Raw genomic sequence first — 21,211 nt, forward strand, 5'->3', positions numbered from 1 at the left:
GTCATACATATGGCTCTCATATTTCTGTAGGACACTGACGACATAGCAGTAACTGATTTGTGTGGCTCTGCTTTTCATAGTAACAATAAGATCTAAATATTGTCAGGATACTACAGGAAGTTTGCGGAAGGGTCTTCTAGGAATTTGAATTTTATATACTGTAAAATCAGAAGCTAATGCAGAATTTGGTGGGGAGGGGATTAATCATTTTGTGGGCTGGAGATATGGCTCAATGGTTAAGTGTACTTGCTGTTCTTCTCTAGGACTGGGGTTCACTTCCTAGCATTGACATGACAGCTCACAACCACCTTCAACTCCTGCTTCAGGGGACCTAATGCCCTTTTCTGGTCCCTGTAGGCACACACACAGTGCATAGACATTCACACAGGCAAAACACACATACACATAAAACAATACAATTAAAAAACAAACCACAGACTTGATAGTCTTGATAGGAGAGGTGCATTTGGGTAAATTTAGAGTGTTGTTTCAGCAGCTTTGAAAAACCCCAAGTGGCTGGAGTTTAGATTTAAAGAATTATAATATCTTTTGAAACGGTATCGGGGTGTGTATACTTTCACATGCATACGAACATACACACGATCACAGAGATGGTTTTTCACTGCTCTGGAGCACTTCCAGTTTGAGCACTTACTTGAGTGGAAGGGGCTTGCTGAGTGTTCGGAATCGAACACACTGCACACATCTGTGGTACTGGATGCGCAGGACGAAGGAGGGGGTGTCAGTGGCGTCCTTGGAGAATTGGGTGCAGACGATGTACTTTCAGTCTCACTCTCCGGGATCCTACTGTAGCTAATTTTCCTTGGCTCCTGCTGCAGAGGTGTGGGGTGCCTCATGGTTCCTGGTCTTGGGTTTGAGGGACGAACACCGGGGGATTTGAGGGGATAGCTGTATTTTTTTGGCTATAGACATCAAAAACAAAAACAAGCCACAATACTTAAAACATCATGGGTAAAAGGAAGGTGTGTCTCTGTTCAACTAAAAGTTAGAAAAACTATAAATTATCAATATGAAAATTTCCCAATGATTCAGATCCGAATATCCCAGATTCCAGCACTATCACTTCATTCTGCTGAGCATCTTGGGGGATGGAAATTTTTCTGAAATACATTGTATAAATTCCCTGGCTTTTTGTTGTTGTTTTTTTTTTTTTTTTTTTTTTGAGACAGGGTTTCTCTGTGTAACAGTCCTGGTTGTCCTAGAACTAACTTTGTAGACCAGGCTAGCCTCAGCCTTCCAAGTGCTGAGATTAAAGGTGTGCACCGCAGCCCCCTTCCCCCAAATTGCATTTTTTAAAACATACTATTTGGGGCAATTAAATCTTGTTGGAAAAGCCAGGATACTCATCATGAATTGTGTGTTGTAATACAGGGATGCTTTAGCCCATTAAGACATGGGCTACTTACAGACGGACTGAGTTGCCTGCATTTTCTTTAACCTCTGTATATTTTAACTTTAGGGCTCTTTCCCTGCAGAACGACCACCTCACAGTGATGTCAGAATGTCTCACTAGAGTTGGCATACCTATTAGGTTTATGTTTAGAGGCTGTTTTAGAGTTTAAAAAATCTGGCTGTGAGTCACAAACATTATACAGTTTATTATGACCACTTAGAAATGATTTATATTTACTTTTTGACTCTATGAGTGAGTGAACATATTCAGATCAGTGAGAAGTAATACCAAGCATAAACTTGGCCGGGCACTAGCAAATTACTACAAAATAAAAGAACCATTAAAAGTATCAGTGTACAAATTTTGCATTACTAAGGCTAATGGCTCATGGGTAAAATTTCTAATAAATAATTGCTTTAAAAAATTCCAAGTAAATATATTTATTGTTTAATAAATTAGTATAAATTTCTTAAATTCCATACCTTTGAAATAAATTACAACTTTAGTTAAAACTAAAAGTAGCAAACTATAAATTTGCTTACACTTATTACATCACATGAAAATTTATTGAAATTAATATTAATGTTCATTTTTTGAAACCAAGTGGGGTATTCCTGATTATTCTTATTACTTACCTTTAACATATCACATTTATACCTCATCCCTAAATGCTTTCACAAAAAGCTGATCTACACAACACATGGTATGGACCCACAATGGTATTGAAGATACCCCCAGATGTGGACAACAACTGTAAAAAGGTATAAAGCTGGGAATATATGAATGCTTACAAATCTTGGGAGAGGTTTAGGGTTCCGTGGTTCTATTTCAAGGGATTTGTTGAAAAGATAGTCTGTGAATTCTTTCTCCATGCTATTTCCCATTGGATTCAAGTTTTCAAAGAACCTCTAAAATAAATACAAAAAAATAATTATTAGTATTAAATATTCTTAATCAGATTTCAAATTCATGAAAATAACTTAGTCAATAATTCAAATTTTCTTATATCCTAAGTTTTATATTCCCTATAAAATATTTCTCTACAAAATAAACTTGGCCTTTCTGAGGCACTGTGTAAAGTTGCTTAGAGATAGGGATCCTCACACGCTCCAACTTACTTTGATATCTGCCTCGACCCGTAAACAATAAGGCTGGTTTTGGTACTGCTGGATCTCCCCTGTTATCTCCGCCACTTTCCTCCTTTTGCTGAAGTTGATGAGCTCTTTCCCGTGTCTTTTCAGAACTTCAGGGTTGCCTTCTTCTGTTTTCAAGATATTAGTGAGATAAATTCCTACAAGAGACCATGAAATTACTTCACGGGTAAAGAAGGAAGAAGTTTTTTTTTTTCTTTCTCATTAACTGCAGGGATTTATGCAGACAGTCATAATAACCAAAGAACCAAGGCCTAGATTTCTAGTCTATGAAAAACAACTTGCTCGGTGACTGTTTTAAATCCTGTAAAAAAAAACTTATATTTTATAAACATTCAAGGAAAAGGAGATCAAGTTTCAGAAATAGATTTCCTGTTTAAAGAATGACCAGTCTTCCATACTCTTCAAACCACCATTACGTGAATTGTAAAAGGACGCTTTAGTGAAGAAACTTAACAATGTTGTCATTGATGCATAGTATTGCCAAAGGGGGGAAACGCTCAACTCAGAAGATGACATTTTCTGCCTATTCAATTCTTAGTCTCACTATCTGGAGGTGATCACGTTTGAACAGGCTTTCTTGTGGAAATGTCCAAAGGGCCTCAAGTCTCCCAAGCACAGGGTGACATATAGTTTGTGCATATTTTAGATTTAGAGCACAGGTGATATGGCTGGCCTCAAACTTGTCAGGTAGCTGACTGAGGATGACTCTGAACTTACCCTTCTGGCTTCAACTCTTGAGCCCTGGGATTACAGGCACACATCACCATACTTGGTTTCTGCAGTGCCGGGATTGAACCCAGCTGAGCTACACCCAGTCCCACTTGAGCTCTTCCTGACACCAAGGGTCGAGAGCCAGCTCTGCTGCTTTCTCCCTGTGCTGTCCTCCCTCACTGCCTTAGTCTCTCTGCACCTGCTCCCCATCTCCAAATGGAGACGCAGAGGAGTGGATATGTCAGTTGAGACTAGGCTTGACCAAAAAGGAAGTGTCCGTTAGTGACATCTGAATAACTCCTCCCTCCCAGATTCCACACTGCTCTTCTGAGGGGAGGGGCAGAGCACAATGTGTGGGACCCTGATCATTCACTGAGTATCAGTGTACAGCCTTTCTGCTGTATGTTAGTTACTACATTAGGCACTGCAGATAAAAATACACACAGGGAGTGGGCTGATCTCAGAGAACTCAGAGCTTTGGAGACGGGGCACTATGGTGCAGTTTTGCAGGTACTATATTAGGAAATGCTGTGCTAGTAGTAATGTTTACAATGCCATACACAGGTGCCTTATCCTGTCTTGAGTTGTTGGAATTAGAAAAAAGATCATTAAATGAACTCTCAGAAGTGAGTTAAGAGTTTAATGGGTAGAACTAAAGGAGGACAGCAACGTGACACTCGTGTGATGAAGCGTGGAAGGCATCCTCAGAGCTGGTGGGTTGTTCATGGTTAGAGCCTAAGGGTGTATGTACTGATGGTGTGGAGTTAAAGAAGACTGGAAGGATGTTAGACAAGATCACTAGTTCTAATGCAGAGGAGTACTTCTAAATAATGTCATTTTTTCTTTTCTTTTTAAAGTAAGTGTGTGTGTGTGTGTGTGTGTGTGTGTGTGTGTGTGTGTGTGTGTGTGTGTACACGTGCGGAGATGGTTCTCTTCTATGTGAGTCCCAGGATTGAACTCAGGTTGGTTGTCAGGATTAGCAGCAGGAACCACAGCCAACTCTCCAGCCCTAAATACTGCAAGTTTTTTGGGTTACATTCTTTAAAAGATGAAATGACTCAAGCCAGTAATTAAAAAGTCAGCAATAATAGGGTAAGACTGACATCAATGTCTGTTCAGTTTGGGCAGATGATTTATTTGTCTGTTCTCGGCACCAAGGCCACTCTTCAAGGTATGTTCATAAAATAGTTACTATGTATTTTAGTAAGCATAAGTTCTTGTGCCTAACAAATGTGCCCTTAAGAGTGTGCATATTCAATGACAGCCAAAATCAATTCTCCAGATAGTCTCCAGTTGAAATGTTTGTACTCAGATTGTGAATGTCTTCTGTTAAGTTTAACTTTCATTCTGGGCATGTGATGCAGGGATATCAGGCCATCTTAGATGACACAAGGAGTCTGTCTTGAAGAAGAAAAAAGGCTAACTTTCATCTAGGGTTAATGAGTAGAAACATCTTTGCATTCTAGGATTGCTAGCTGCACTGAATGCCAAAGAAGAGCAATTATACAGGCTATAATACTTTGTGTGGTTGGAGATAGTAGAGGGCATACACATTTAAGAGGTAAACTCTTTAAGAATTTAGTATACTGGGACTGGAGAGATGGCTCAGTGGTTATGTGGTCTTGCTTTTCTTTGACAAGACTCAAGTCTGGTTCCCAGTACCCATGTCAGATGACTCCTGACCACCTTTAACTACAGTCTCAAGGAATCTGACACCCTCTCTTGGCCTCTGAGAATATCACACCCCCCACACACACACACCAACCCCCACCCCCGATTTCAACAGGGGCAGGGCACAGCAGGAAGGCTCTGAGCTCATGTGACTAAAGAAATGGTACAGGGACCAAATGGGAAAACAGGATGTTCACAGGTGTTATAAACAAACAAAACACTTGAATGAAGCTATAACAATACAAGTAGCACTTTGGAAAATCTCAGGATAAAAGTTGGAAAAGTATTTTATGCCTGATAATGCCAAATGAATATAGTCATGGTAGTAGTGTCCAAACTTTGTATCTATATAAATGTTTAAGCATGTGACTTTTTAATCATAAGGAACATTTGTATATGTGTACATACGATAGAGACCTCAATATTTTATTTTATTTTATGTGTATTTTGCCTGCATGTATGTCTGTGCACCAAGTGCATGCCTGGTACCTGTTGGTGCCAGAAGAGGGAGTTACAGACAGTTAGAACCATCATGTGGGTACTAGGACTTGAACCTGTGTCCTTTGGAAGAACAGTCAGTGCTTTTAACTGTTCAACCTCTCTCCAGCCCCAGTTTGATTCTTTAAGAAAGAAACATATGTTTGTGTATGTGTTTATGCATGTGTAGATCTAAATGTGACTGCATGTCTACCAAATAGTGGTCTAAGTGGCCAAATGATCTTTTGTTCTGAATAATGTGGTTCTTTCATTCACTCAAAAAACATCTGTTGAATGCCTCCATGTATCAGGCCCATGGTTAGGTGCTAAGAATAGACAAGATACTCTCCCAGAGTTTTGCTCATATTGCAGAGGTATGTGCATCGAAGTATGAGCAAACTGCCAGGAGACACAGAATCCCGAGTCACCTTTTACTGCTAGGAAGGTAAGGAAGGGCAGTGGCCAAAAGGGAAGCCCACCCTTCTTTGTCATTATGTCACAGCGTTGTTTTCCTCATCCCTGCATCACCCCAGAGTATGTGAATGATCTGTTGACTTTACTAGAGATAATACATTGAGTCACAGGGTAATGATGAAATAGTCACAGTAACTTTATGGACAGGATGCAGCCACTGTAAATGATTATGTGAGAAGATTTTTTAAAGTATAAAATATACTTTAGATGGATATGGCAAAAAAGTAACATATATAGCGTGCAATTACATACAATCTCCACATCAAAAAGACCACAAGCAGGCTAGGCATGGTGGCACACACCTTTAATCTCAGCACTCAGGAGGCAGAGAACAGCGGATCTCTATGAGTTTGAGGCCAGCCTGGTCTATAGAGTGAGTTCCAGGGCAGCCAAGACTATAGAGAGAAACTTTTGTTTCAAAAAACCAAACATACAAAAAACAACGAAAACCAAGCAAATATAAAAATATTTAGTTTTAAAGCTGCAACAATAAAATATGAGAAAATAGATACATTGAAGAAAATATCAGGATTACCATTGTTCTATGTGCTACAACTTAAAACTCCATAGGAAAAAAAACCATAGATAAAGATAACGTTAGGAGAAAATTTGCCAAATAGTGAAGAAGTCAAACATATGAGAGATTTCTACTAACCTTCTTCATAAGAAGGCTTACCAGAGCATGTATGTGGGCAGGGGAGAGGCTGATTCAAGAGCTGGGGTGTAAATAGCCCCAGCAGAAAGAGCATTTGCCTGAGTATAAGCTCTGAGGTCCATCCCTAGCACTGAAGTGGGGGGAAAAGTACAGGGATGGGGCATGAAAAAAATACTGAAAATATATAATGTGGGGATAAGTAACTGTGGAAGAAAAAGGAATCTCCAAGAAGGCAACAGACTGAAAATTCAGTCTGCAGTCTCTACCCAAGAGAAGCAATAAATTCAGATGGGAGAGTCAGTCTTGAAAGGAAGAAAGACATTCATCCTCCAGCGCGACGGAGGGAGATCAGGGGCTGGTAAAAATAAAATCCCAATGTGCGGAGTTACCGTCTCAAAGGCACATACGGTGACCATCTAGACATGTGTTTTGTTAAATGATTAAATACAAATGAATGACACGGTCATGTTTCTTCTACTCTATCAAGATTGACTATAAGGCGTGTCCCGGTGGTGCACATCTGTTACCCTAACCACGGGATGCAAGCAGGGCTGCAACAGTAACAGCACAGGGTCCATGACTGCAAGGACGGTGCCGTAACAGCGCCCGCCCGCCTGTCCTGTCGGAGGGTTGGCCTTGCTCTCCGTCTGGAGTGCTCATGGCTGTCATCCTGGGTGCGAGTTCCAGGTCTAAGGAGAAAATTCATCGACTGACTTGCCTTACATCTATGTAAGGCCTCACGTTGGATGTACTTTGTTTGTTTTCAGATAGGGACTTGCTTGGTAGCCCAGGCTGGACTCACTCACACTCGTGTGCTACCACGCCTGTCAGCTGAAGGTTATTTGACAGGGTTTGTAGTGAACTGATGTTCTGGCTGTGACCCCTGAAACAAGGTCAGATACAGGATTTGCCACTTGTGGTATTACTGAAACAAGTTTCTATTTTTTTGAACATTGTAGACTTTTACATTTAGGATATTCAATCTATAATAGATTTGATTTTTTTTAAAAGTTCTAACAGAAAAATTCTGAAGGGATTCAGGTGTTATTTTCTATACTCATTTAATAAAATGCCATGTTTTATCCAGAAGCACAATAAAAATTAGGAAGAAATACTTACCAAAGAAAGGCACACATGGTGGATTAATAGACCTGAGTTTTGCCAAATATTTCTTATAATGATCTTCACTCAACTCATGAGCTTCCTCTAAAATTTTCTTTTGTCTACTTGGTATTTGCTATAATAATAAAAAAAAAATTAGGAGGCCTCAGTTGTACAATGGATTGCAAATCTTGCCAAGAAAATACCCAACTAACCATTGTGGCCCAGTCATATCAGTTCAACTCCAAGAATGCTAGTACTGTTTTTATTTTTTAAGTTCTATTTTTTTAAGACAAGCTCTCACTGTGTGTGTATTCCTGGCCAGGTTGGAACTCACTATGTGGGTCAGGCTGGCCTCAAACTCATGGAGATCCACCTGCCTCTCCCTCTCAAGTGGTGGGATTAAAGGCCTGGTTCATGCTGTTTTCTTTTCTCTTCTTTTAAAGCCTTTTTCATACACTTTAGCACACACTTAGAAGTGTGCATGAGACAGTGTGTCTTGCCACACCTCATACAATACATGTGACTTAGCTGAGTGTGACGACTGAGTGTAGCTCAGCAAGCTCGCTAGCAGATAAAGACACTTGCTGCACAGGCCTGCTGATCCGAGTCCGATCCCAGAACACCATCAAGACGGTAGGAGGGAGTCTACTCCACAAAATCCTTTTGACCGCCACATGTGTCCATGGTAGACACTTGAGTGTGTGCACACACAAAATTAAGAAAATAAATGATGAATGGTTTTTTCTTTTAACAAGTTGGAACCCATGACTGAATGGGAACACTTAATTTTAAAAGAGAAACCATTCATTATGAAATTTAGGTAAGTCCATATTTTAACCTATTATTGGAAAACAAATGAGGCATTTAATATTAAGTATCATAATTGTTGGCCGGGCGGTGGTGGCGCAAGCCTTTAATCCCAGCACTCGGGAGGCAGAGGCAGGTGGATCATTGTGAATTCGAGGCCAGCCTGGTCTACAGAGCGAGATCCAGGAAAGGAGCAAAGCTACACAGAGCTGTCTCGAAAAACCAAAAAAAAAAAAAAAAATCATCATTGTTATCATAATTATATCATAATTATACACAATGGCAGACTTAATTAGGGTATTTTCATACATGTCTACCATGCACTTTGACCCCATTCACCCGCAGCCCTTCTGGCCGGCCCTCCTCCCCTGGAGCCCGTCTGCTTCCCAACCAGTCTTCCCTTCCGCTGTCCTGTCCTCAGGGATCCGCTGAGGGCACCAGGGGAGCTGACAGGAGCATGGGCGAGACTGTTGTTTATGGAACACGGACCTCACCACCGAAAGGTCTCTCGCTCTCTCAGCACCCACTAACTAGTTATACCCTGGGGAAGAGATGGGGCCTTAGAATCCCCTCCTCAGCTTCCGGGACACCACGCTGATGGCCCGCTTTAGAACAGTCTTACACTGGTCATCACAGATGCTCAGAGTATAGTGGCCATGTCATGCAGAATCCTACTAGTACACTAAACAGTGCAAGTTCATTTGAAACACAGGTACAACCTACCTCAAATGTGTGGTCTAGCCTGTAGACAGGGGACGAGTTCATGGCGCTCACAACTTCAAGGACACCATTGAAATTGTTTAGCTCTTGAAAGACTTGTAGAATCTCAATTATTCGACTCACTACAGCTACTCTTTCTTCTAAATTTTCTGTTTCTACAATACATCTAGAAATTGAAAAGAATTAAAAATTTGAATTTTCCCAAAAAAGCTATGATTCAGAAAGTTTTAATGAAAACAGTCATCTAGAGAGTGCCTGTGGCTTCCGTGTGACTACAGAAAAGACGTTTACAGGGATGCACTGGACTGATGGGAGACTGCAGAGAAAGGCAGGCTTCCGGTGGAGCATGGTCCTCTTTTTTCTGACATCCAGACTGCTATAGTCAGACACCATCCCCAATATTTTAACACATCCTCTATTTATCAGTATTAGAATAACTAAGATCTTACTGAATGTGTGTGAATCTTCGTCATTTAGGTGTGCTCTAGCAAGTTGTGTTCTAGAACTTTGCTTCCTTTGTGTGTGTATACGCAGTCCTATTTCAGTGATTCATTTCTGTGTCTGCCTGAACAAAGCCTTGTTATGTAGCCCAAGTTGGCCTGGAACTGGTAATATTTCTGCCTCAGCCTTCTGAGGCATATCCAGCTTCATTTTGATGTCTAATGTATAGAAATAATTGGCAATGTTTGTAGAAATAGCTCTTAAGATAACCACTGGTATATTGCAAAGTCAGTTGAAATATTTTACTAAAATGAAAAAAAATGGCAAGAGAGGTAGCTCAGTGGTATAGTGTATGCTATGCATTAGGCTCTGGGTTCAATTCCCCAGAACAAGAAGCAAACAAAACGTACTACTTAGAAACAATTTTTTAAAAGAAGCATTTTGTTTTTAACATATTGAGAATCTATATATTAGTTTATTATACAGAGTAAGATTAAAATATATAATATATGTTATATTGTTATTTTCCCATCAAATAGTTAAAACCCAGCTAAGTATGGTTGATCAACAGTGCAGACCCTAGCACTAGGGTGACTAAGGCAGGCCTGCTGTCACATCAGCCTGCAGGACACAGGGACTTCCAGGGCTGCCTGGGCTACAAAGTGAGACCTCTTCTCAAACACACACACACACACACACACACACACACACACACACACACAGACACACACACACACAGACACACACACACACACACACAAACTGTTTGATCAGCATTTACTCTCTGTTTCTGTTTGAGAGAACTTATTAATAATTTGTCATTTAAAAAAATTAAATCTAGTTTTCAGTGATATTAATAGTTTATAATCTAAGAAAAATTAAGTACAAAGCTTAAATTATCTTACTAAATTTTTAAAATGTAAAGCCACAGATTGTATTATTTCTTTATGAGGCTAACATAATACTAAGAATAAAACCACTATACTTGAAACCATCAAAATAAGCAACTTATTATCAAATTAAACATAACATGTTTATATATTTAAAGAATTCTATACAAGTATACTCTGGCTAGCTGATTAGGGAAAGGCCCAGGGACAGTGTACTACATCTCATTAGTTATATTTCTCTTTCCCAGTGTGGCATGTCACAGTTACTATGGTAAAAAAGAGCTTCTGTAAATGAAAACATGTCAACTTTAAAATCAAATCAGAGAGCAACATTTTAGGAGAAAATTCCAGTTTTACTTCTTAGAAGTATACTGTCTCTGACAATATAAACGAACTCTCCTTTCATGTGACTTGGACTACTTCAGGCCTTCATCCAGGCTATTTTATATGCTGCCTGTTCTTCTACTCCCAGTACTGTGGAAATCACATCTTTACAAAATACATTGCCTTTACTCAGAAAAATAATAGCCAATATACGAAGCTAAGATCTCTCTCTTGTCCCTAGTTATAAAAACATAAATATATATAAATTGTAATATTTATATAAATATAAAAACCACTTCTTGGTTCTATAATACTCCAGTGAAAATGATTATAACAAACCACACCTACCCACCCCAACTCATAGTACTCCAACGTCTCTGGAGATGGCCCTAAGAACAAGCTGCTAATGAGAGATTGTCTCTTTGGGAAAATCTATAAAATAATTCCGTGAAGAAGAGAGTGGGCTATTTCAACTAAGACTGTTCCTCCTCACCTCCCTTTCTCTGGAGAATCCATTCCAGATGTTGTAGTTAGGAGCATCTAGTTTACAGCTCGGGATTTTTAGGGAGAGGTAGTTGTTAGGTTCCTACCCTGAGGAGCAGGATCATTATCTGAGTGCAGTTTACTGGGTTTTTTTTGAGACAAGATTTCTCTGTGTAGTTTTGGTGCCTGTCCTGGATCTCGCTCTGTAAACCAGGCTGGCCTCGAACTCACAGAGATCCGCCTGGCTCTGCCTCCCGAGTGCTGGGATTAAAGGCGTGCGCCACCACAGCCTGGAGCAGTTTAGTAATTTATTTTACTTTATATTACTTAATATTTCAGCTGTGAAGACCCCTTCCTTTTGCCAACTTATGGGCTGAAGCTGTAGGTAATTAGAACTTTGAGAAAATAGCTCTTTGTCTGGCTCCTGATATAGTGGTTCCATGCCAAAAGTTGGTTAAGAGGACCTGAAGCCACAGTACGATTCCTGCCTCTTCACCTTAAGCTCTTACATTAGAAAGAGCTTGTACTGCTCTCCTCTCCAGAACTATTTCACACAGATAGCGCCTAATCTCTTACCATTTACAACAAAGGGTGGACACTTTAAACCTAAAGATGTGTTCAGGAGCAATGGAGTTGTCACGAAAGGCACCTGAGAAGAAATCTGGAGAAACCAGGACGATATATAGCCTCAACTGTGCATTACCTAGTTTGCTCAAGAGAGCCAGGAAGACAGGTGAAGAGGGAACCTCCTGGGGTTAGAGCAAGTATCCGCTGGTTAAGAACCTTAGAAACCTGACCTTCCAGGAAGCCAGAATTTCAGTGGCTTATTCTGCACAGCAGTTTGTGTTACCAGGGAACTGTTCACAACAAAAGAGTGAACATGGCAATTAGTAGTTCAACCTTTAACAGCTTGGGGTGCGCAGTCTGGGAGGAGCGGATGTGAGCCGTCCCGGAACCTGCCTTCCCCAAGTGACTATGGCATCCCCAGCTCTGCCCTGCTTAGTTCACTTCACATTCAAGGAGCAATGAAACAAGCGGTCGAGGGCAGAGAGGGCAGAACTGAACATTGCCGTATCCGCCATGAAGTATATAAAGAAACCGCAAGTATTTATTACCTACACAACGGAACAAAAGCAGGGAGCGGACACTGCCTGTGGGAGTGACCAGATGTCAGATTAACAGAAAGATTTCAAAGTTACATCAGAGAACATGTTCACAGAACTACAGGACAGCAGTAAAGACGACAGGGAAGGTGTCATGACAACATGTATCTAGAAAGAGGATCATGACGCAGTAAAATGACAGAGAGAACCAAATGGAATCTTGGAAATGGAAAACTGGAGAACTCAATAGTAGATATGAACCGACAGAATGAAAATGAGCTCATTTGAAGATCGAGCTAATGTTCAAAACTAGGGCAGAGTATTTCAACCCTGCACATCTGATGCTACTGGCCCATTGCATAAGAACACTAAGGGAAGTTCTCTTCAGGCTGAAAACCAGTGGTCCCAGAGGGTAAGGTGAATCTACACCAAGAACACCAGGAAAGGTAATTATAGAATAAAACCACTCTAAATGCCCATTTTTCCCCTCATTTTTTTTCTTACCTGGTTTAAAAAGCAACTGATTTAATGGGTATGGATGTACTCTTGGGTCTATAGTCCAAAACCTAATACCCTGCCCACAGCAGAACAAAAAGAGGATGAAAGCGCCATTCAAGGTTAAGTGGTGATAGCAGACGGCAAAGTAGTTATTGGAAGGATGCACTGCTGAACCTGCACCGTTATGAGGTGTATCCAACTGCATAAAGGGGGGGAGCCAGACACACGGGGAAGGCATCTGTCTGTAGCCCCTCTGCTCAAGGAGACGCATGTGGTTAGCTGCAGGCAACCATTAGAAACTCAAGTATTAACGAGACTAAGATGCACATCAGGAAAATATTCAGTGCACTTTAAGGAAAGGAATGAAAGAACCAGAGACATGTGACCGAGAGAAACAAACCAGCCCCGGAATTCATACCTAACCATTGCTACAAACAAAAATGTCAACAGCACTTACTTTTCAAACCACAGAGTGAGGTTGGTAGTGTGCCGAATCATCTTCAGAAGGTTGGGAGAATTAATTTCTTTATCTTCTTTTGTCCACACACTTCCAACTAATTCTGATGGCTGCACAGCTCTAAAATTATCAACATAAAATGCCACATCACATCTCCCTTCAGTGTATTTACTACGTAAGAAAAAACCAAACTGCTTTTATGAGCCTTCCTCTTCCACCGACAGAAAGCTGGTGAAAACATGATATTTACAATTTTGTCTTTTATGTTTTCAGATTTAAACTATTTTGGTAGATACTCTTGCATAATGCATTTATTGCTTGCTCATTTACTTATTTTTAAAGACAGTGTCTTCCTATGTAGCCCTGGCTAGGTTCTTACTATCTAGCCCAGCTGGTCTGGAACCCATGGCAATCCTCTGCCTCCTCAGTGTCGGCATTACAGCATATATCACCACGGTGGTTCTCTATTTACTGCATACTTTCACATAATGTCTTCCTTAGCACTTATAAATATTGTTTATGGGGGGCTGGAGAGATGGCTCAGAGGTTAAAAGCACTGGCTGTTTTTTCCCAGAGATCCTGGTACTGTCTTCTGGCCTGCAGGGATACATGCAGACAGAACACTGTATGCATAATAAATACATCTTTAAAAAAATATAGTATTTACTAACTTAGGATGGTAGGTGGTTATTTAAATAGTATCTAATAAGTAACCAATGAGGGTATAGCAAGTACGAAAATTCATTTCTGGTTTGTTTGTTGGTGTTTTTGTTTTTGCTCTTAAGATGGGTAGAAAAGAAAAAACATCCTGCAGACTAGTCTCTGAAAATGAAATTTAAAATTCTAATCAACATTTGGAGACCATGACAAACTTAGGTGGAAGAATTTATAAATTTAGCTCCTTTTCTCATTTAGTGATAATACTTTTGAGATTTTAAGTTGAATTTAAAACCAGAATCATATTTTTCAGATAGTTTCACTGATGAACAGCATTCAACTCTAAAGGGCTGTCACTGGCCGTGACTTAACTTTGACACAGCAGTAGTTCCCATGTTCCTGCGCTGTGCTCAGCCCGCGCTGTGCCTCGGGCATACCCTGGGACCTCACAGTCCTACAGTTAGTACAGTCTCTGGCCTCACTGTCCTTGCAGGAACCAAGCAGAAGATCAAAGTTACACAGAGAAATTTAGGCCAACAATTGGTACTGCCCGGATTTGAACCGAGCTTACCAAGCAGGGGTAACTGCAGAAAGAGCACCAAGTTAAGTAGGTCAAGGGTGACCAAGGTGACAAAAAGGCCAGAGCTGTCTGCTGTGCCCTCACGCTACAAATCTATCATACACCGTCCGTCTCACTGACATCTCAAGACACCCCTAAAAGGCAGACAATGTACTCCATTTTTAAAATGAACTTGACATAACTTCTCCGCTGGGATGTTGAACAACATACCGGTAAAGATCTGATTCAAGTAAAGTGAGTTGTCGAGCAATTTCTATTGGGTGTAAGGTGAGCAAGTCAAAGGTCTCCGTATGCCCAGGTCTGCTTATGTGCCACTCGACTGTGGGAGGTGAGCTCTGAAACGTAATGTTATGACCTGGCCCATTGTCTCTTGCAATTTTTTTCCTTTGGATTATCTTAGTGATGGATTCGACCCATTTTTTCATTGCTTTACCTGAAATACATTTTATCAAACATTTAAATAATCTTTAATACTTTATTTTAAAAAAAGTTTAAAGTAATACAGGTGATACATGAATAAATCATTGCTATAAAGTTCAAATGTGCCAAGTAAATACGAAGAGTTCCCCTCCCCCATCTTCCTCTCCTCCTTCTCCAGACAGGCAATCATTGTTAATAGTTTGGCATATATCTAGACCTTTACTAAATAAATGTAAAAAGTAATTTGATTTTTCACCTCCAACATTTTGAACCTTAGTTTAAATACTATTTTTATAATCCTTCCAGCCAAGGTATATTCTATACAAACTAAAAGATAATAAAAGTAAATTACACACATTCATATGTCATTAACATTGTATTTTATAACCCAATTATATGAGACTGATTGATCGTATTAGTCTCCTGTTTGATATGGCTGTCTTTTGTACTGTACAGGAAAGTAATCTATTTAACCCTTTATTTTCTGATTTTCATTTAGACTGAACAATGGATATAAAACCAAGTTTGTCTAGGGCACTTTTAAAGTCACACAATCACACATTTTTAAAGTAAAGGAGACTCGGAGATAATCAACCCTAGTTTCTCCTGAGTAAATTGAAGTCTAAAGAACCAAACTTAACACATCTGGCTAGTGGTGAGGTTAAAAAGTAGTCTGTCAGTGTAATATGCTATTTCTTATCTCTTTGATTTGCTCTATTTACCTATGCACCTTTATCAATGGTGTTACAGTGGTTAAAAAAATTCCCGCATGTGCAGTATGTGCACACAGTTTCAATTAAGTGGTCTAGCAGGTCTAAAGCAGACAAAAGTGTGCGGAGTCAGCAGGATGACTGTTGAGCAATTTACAAGTGTCAATCCTGTGTTTTGTTATTGTTCTGGTTTTTGAGACAGGGTCTCACTACTGTAACCCTGGCTATCCTGGAACTCACAGAGATCCACCTGCCTCTGCTCTCGAGTGCTGGGATTAAAGGTGTGCACCACCACACCCAGCCGAAATGATGTTTGATGAGCAAGTTTAACATTTTCTTTTTTTTTTTTGGTTTTTCGAGACAGGGTTTCTCTGCGTAGGTTTGCGCCTTTCCTGGAGCTCACTTGGTAGCCCAGGCTGGCCTCGAACTCACAGAGATCCGCCTGCCTCTGCCTCCCGAGTGCTGGGATTAAAGGCGTGCGCCACTACCGCCCGGCTGAAGTTTAACATTTTCAAAGCAGCTATAATGGTATCAATTGAGGGTAATCACATTGGTAATTTTATCACATACACAAGTAGGAAATTAAAAAGACATACCTCTTACTGTTCCAATAAATTCCTCCAATCTTTGTAAAAGGTCTGCATCTCTTTCAAAGTCATAAAAGTGGTGCTCCACCCAGTGCCGACACACATTTAACACTCTGTGGCATTAACACAACCGGATTACATGAGATCTCACACTGAGTACACATATGAAGCAAGAGCAGCAGCTCTCACCAAGTCAACAGTCTCCTGAAGCTTCTAAGAACTCAGAGAGACTCTGAATCAATGCACTCCGTTTGCTCCCCTCACCTTGCTTGGGAGCAGTTCTTGAACATGTGCACTTTGAAACACACATCTGAGAAGTGCGGGTTTACTGCCGCCCCAGCTGTCCCCACTACTTACCGCAGCTGGACAGGCTGGATATACTCCTTCCGGAACCTTTTCAGCTCTGCACTCAGAGGCTGGGCTCCGTTCTCTATAGCTATGCGGTCAGCTTCTGTGGGCTCAGGCTCTGGAATCTCAAATCTAACAGTGAAAATATGATATCAAATCCAGATTCATAAACTTTATTGATACTTATCAGTACAGTCAAGAGAATGCTATAAAAATTACTACAGATATACACATCAGTGAAAACCCGTAAGGCTTTTTGTTTGTTTTTTTTTTGTTTTGTTTTTCGAGACAGGGTTTCTCTGTGTAGCTTTGCGCCTTTCTTGACACTCACTTGGTAGCCCAGGCTGGCCTCGAACTCACAGAGATCCGCCTGGCTCTGCCTCCTGAGTGCTGGGATTAAAGGCGTGCGCCACCACCGCCCGGCCCCCATAAGGCTTTTTATAATGTAAAGGCTAATATTTTTTAAAAAGAAGTTAATATTGCCAGCAGAGCTAAAACTAACTAGAAGTAAAATAAAACACAAGTAAAATCTAAAACAAATGGGTCTAATGTTCATTTTTAGTCAGTAGATTAAAATCAGTAGCCATAATTTTAAGGCTGACTAATGTTTGAAATTTGATTGCTCTTTGGGTAGATGAAAACCATTTTCCTTGATAAAAGCCTTTGCTCACTAATAAGATCCATTTCATTCAGTATGTAGTCTATTTGAAAATTTGTTTAGAACGTGTGAAGCATCGTGTCTTGTTACTTTAAAGACATGACTTCATATAGTTCAGGGTAGCTTTAAACCTTCTACGTCTAATCAGATGACCTTGAACCGATCCTCCTGCCTTTACCTCCGAAATTCTTAGATTACAGGCATATATATGTCCAGCCTAGAGTCTACGTCATACATATTTACAGAGTTCTTTAACTTAATTAGTTTGGGCTGGGAATACTGCTTGGACTGAACCAAAGGCCCATGGTTCAATCCCCAGTGCAGCCTAAACCCTGAAAAATTGGAGTTTTAAATACTAAATCAATGGAAAAAAAAGAGAAATTACTTAAATAATCAAAGTTAGCATGTTTTTGTAAAGCCAATAGTTTTATCTTAAGAGTTCAATCAACTACAATAAGCTTTTTGACACATTTATGAGAAACACGAATCTTAGTCCTTTCAGAATCAAAGACTTTAAACATTTAAAATCGACAGACCGTTCTATTATGAGACTCAGCAGTTCTTGAGGTTTGCAAAAGGATCTGTATGTTGTAAGAAACGTCCGAACAAAATTGGGATCTAAGAAGAAAAGGAAAAGTATTAAAGTCTCAGATAAACAATGATTAAAACTATTATTTTCAGTTTCAAAAGTAGTCAAAGACTCAGTCTTAAAAGTTCCCAAGTATTTTAACCGAATAGATGGCTTTGCACTTTGTAATGTATTTCTAGCTTCAGTTCTTCCTAAAGCAGTGGCTTTAGAAAAACAAAAACAAAACAATGATTGTAAAATATAATCAACTGATTTCTTCTCCTGTCTCAAACTTCTCACTGGCAAAAGAGTGTACAACGGGAAAAGCAAGGGCAGGACTTAAACCAGGTTCCCGTTTGCTACCAGGATGGCAAAGTGTTACCTGCTAGTTCATCTACCTTGTACATGTGGCAGTAGCAGTGACCTACGCACTCCCTGACATCAGTTTAATGACTTCCTATAGGCCATGGTAACAGAGCAAAGAACTAGAAACTCAATCTTACAGAGTAGTAGGGGAGCTCTGTAGTTTTTAGATGGTGTCAATTGCTAGAGGCCTTACTTATAACTGCTAAAAAAAAGTTTCAAACCCCTCTAAGCTACTGAAAAGATGATGAGATGGCTCAGCAGGGAAAAGTCCTTCACTACACAAGCTCTGAGAGACAGACAGACAGACAGACAGGTGCGCACGCACGCACGCACGCACGCACGCACGCACGCACGCACGCACACGCACGCACACACATACACACACTGCTTGTTTGTGCCATACTTCATGAACATGTGTGAACGTAGAGGCAACAAAAAAAAATTGTTGTAAAACCTCTTGTTTTTATCTCTTTGCAACCCTCTCATTTGAAGCCGTTACAGTGACGTTCAGTCATAAGAGCAGGAGGTTCTGACCCTTCTTCCAGGCCTACTTTGCATGCGCATCTCCACGGAATGAAATGGAGGCCCACTGAGTCAGACCACTTGTTCAGGCTGGCCTCCTCAATCTTTCCTTGACAGTATATTCTCCCGGCACAAAAGACGCAGGCTTGTCTTGTGCATAAAGAAGGGAATGTCCCTTTCTCAACACTCACTCTCTGGGTGTGATGGCATGGGCTTTTAATTTCAGGCAGAGGCAGAGACAGGCAGATCGCTGCAAGTTCAAGGCCAGCCAGAGATACATAGTAAGACAGTTTCAAAAAACCCACTCACTTCTACAACTCAGATTTCATTAAGGTCCACCCACATTTAGTCCTAAATTTTTAAATGAAGAGAGACCATCAGTTAACTTGAGTCTTTTGTGGGAACATTTCCCTGTTTACATTACAGACATGGGAAATTCTGATGGCGGTAAACACCTAGACATTCTTGACCAAAGTTTTATAAGAAGTTTTTATTAGGACAAGGTTTAGTGGAGTTAGTGTATATTTAGAAAATTTTTACCTAAGTTGATTCTAAGAAGCACCCTAAATTTAGCCTTAAAAGATCACATAGTAACTTTTTACCTCAGAGGCACTCATGGATTTATGACAAGCTAGAACTCTGATCCAATCTGTTGGTATACGTTATCATCAAGATAATGATCTGATTTCACTATCAAACAGCCCTGAGTTGAAAATATTTATATATTTAATATTTTTTTCAATTTGAAGAAAAATTTATAGAACAAAAGGATATTATTGTGGGAGTTTTTTGCTTTGAGGCAGGCCCTAGCTAGATATCCAGGCTGGCTTTGAACACACAATCTTCTTGTTTTAGTCTCCCAAGTGCTGGGATTACAGGCATGTATGACCATGCCTCCATCTAAAGAAATTTTTGGTTTTATTTAATGTTCCATCCTTTAGTTTAAGCGGTTACTGATAAAAGTATTTTAAATACATAAAATCTTTTAATAATTTCCTTTCTGTTGGTATTTTATTGTTTGTCTTCAGTTACAGAGATCCTCAGTTAAAGACTAATGTCTCATCCAGAAGAAAAGATTTAAAAACAGAAGGCTGTACGAGATTTTAAAACAGAGATATTTATCGGTTCCATCACAACCCTCCCTTCCAAGAACCTTCTTCCTGTTCTGCAAATCTATTTGTAAGGTGAGGCTTCTCAAAATAGCATGTGTTCAGGAAGCCACAGGGCAGCCACAGTTGGGATGCTCGGCTGTCCCTGCTGGAGAGAGCTGTGTATCCTAGATGAGGTCTCTGAGCATCTCTGGGCTGTGGTCCACATTGAGAGTGTGGACACACTCCTCCTCAAAACATACGTTTATTTCAGGCTGAAGATCTAACATCCACATTCAGAACTACTTTTTTTTCAAATGCTACCCAACATCAGGCTAAAAGCCATGGGTTTCAGACAGAAGAGAAGCAAGTGCCAAGTGAATTAAAGATGTTTTAAGAAAAGTACAACTACTTCTTAAAGTGGGGTCTTCATCATCTTAAGCCAAGTCTATTTGAAAACAATTTGCTTTTCCTTGAGTCATTTCTTTACTTCAGTAACATGCTTATACTGGGAAAGGCATGCTGTGCCTCCAGGCCATCTCAGTCAGATGGGACCACATCAGTCCCTACACGTCATCACGTAACATCCTACACTATGTCGCACAGTTTCTGGGAGGAGAGTAGGTCAGGACAACTACATAAGAGAACATGGCTGTGTGATTCCAGCTCTGGTGCTGTTTTCTCCCCAGATCAAAGGATTCCCATAAGCCTTACCTAGCTGTGAGATCTAAGAACAGAATCCTCATAGAAGTTCATATAAATGATCACATCAGCATGCAGTTGTAGCTGCTAAGCTGCTCAGAGGCACCAGAAGTCACTGGAGATGAGCAGTCTGCTTAGGAAGCAGCAGCTGTCCTTCCTAAGACACTGTCAGGGAGGCTTTTACCCCACAGTAGCCACCGCTGTGGTGTGGCACTGGCAAACGGAATAAATACCCTACAGTAGCCATGGCTGTAGTGTGGTCTACCGTGACTGAAACTTAATTTGTTCTTGTCTTGGCTGGAAGCTGAAAGCAGCCTTGCCAAAAAGGGAGGGTGGGGTATATGTGGAAGAATTAAAATACTCTAAGAAAACTGGCAAAAGCTTAAGCACTAAAAATAAATAAATAAATAAAAGCTATCCATATTCCCATGGTTTTAATATGCATGCACACTCGTGCACACACAAACACACACACAGAATTATTTCTAATCTAAAGCAATGAAAAATTCCTAATGAGTAACAAAGTTATTTTGAGAGGATTTAGCTGTATTTTGAAATTTTATATAGGAAAGCTATCCATGCATATTCCAGAAGCTGTTTTTGTTTCTGTTGCATTGATTTT

At 40.2% G+C, this 21,211-nt stretch overlaps 1 protein-coding gene across 2 annotated transcripts in view; it reads right to left on the bottom strand.

Moving 5' to 3' along the window:
* Positions 1-21,211, bottom strand: part of Sos1 (SOS Ras/Rac guanine nucleotide exchange factor 1) — a 91,511-nt gene that overhangs the window by 11,818 nt on the left and 58,482 nt on the right. For both annotated transcript variants that reach the window (XM_076558727.1, XM_076558728.1), the window contains exons 11-20: positions 17,880-17,961; positions 16,695-16,817; positions 16,347-16,450; positions 14,831-15,053; positions 13,384-13,503; positions 9,191-9,353; positions 7,676-7,793; positions 2,533-2,705; positions 2,206-2,322; positions 656-923 (exon numbers count right to left, since the gene is read on the bottom strand). In XM_076558727.1, coding sequence (XP_076414842.1) covers positions 656-923; positions 2,206-2,322; positions 2,533-2,705; positions 7,676-7,793; positions 9,191-9,353; positions 13,384-13,503; positions 14,831-15,053; positions 16,347-16,450; positions 16,695-16,817; positions 17,880-17,961 — 1,491 coding nt within the window. The remainder of the gene's footprint in view (positions 1-655; positions 924-2,205; positions 2,323-2,532; positions 2,706-7,675; positions 7,794-9,190; positions 9,354-13,383; positions 13,504-14,830; positions 15,054-16,346; positions 16,451-16,694; positions 16,818-17,879; positions 17,962-21,211) is intronic.

The sequence above is a fragment of the Peromyscus maniculatus genome, chromosome 22, assembly GCF_049852395.1.
Source record: "Peromyscus maniculatus bairdii isolate BWxNUB_F1_BW_parent chromosome 22, HU_Pman_BW_mat_3.1, whole genome shotgun sequence".
Classification (NCBI taxonomy): domain Eukaryota; kingdom Metazoa; phylum Chordata; class Mammalia; order Rodentia; family Cricetidae; genus Peromyscus; species Peromyscus maniculatus.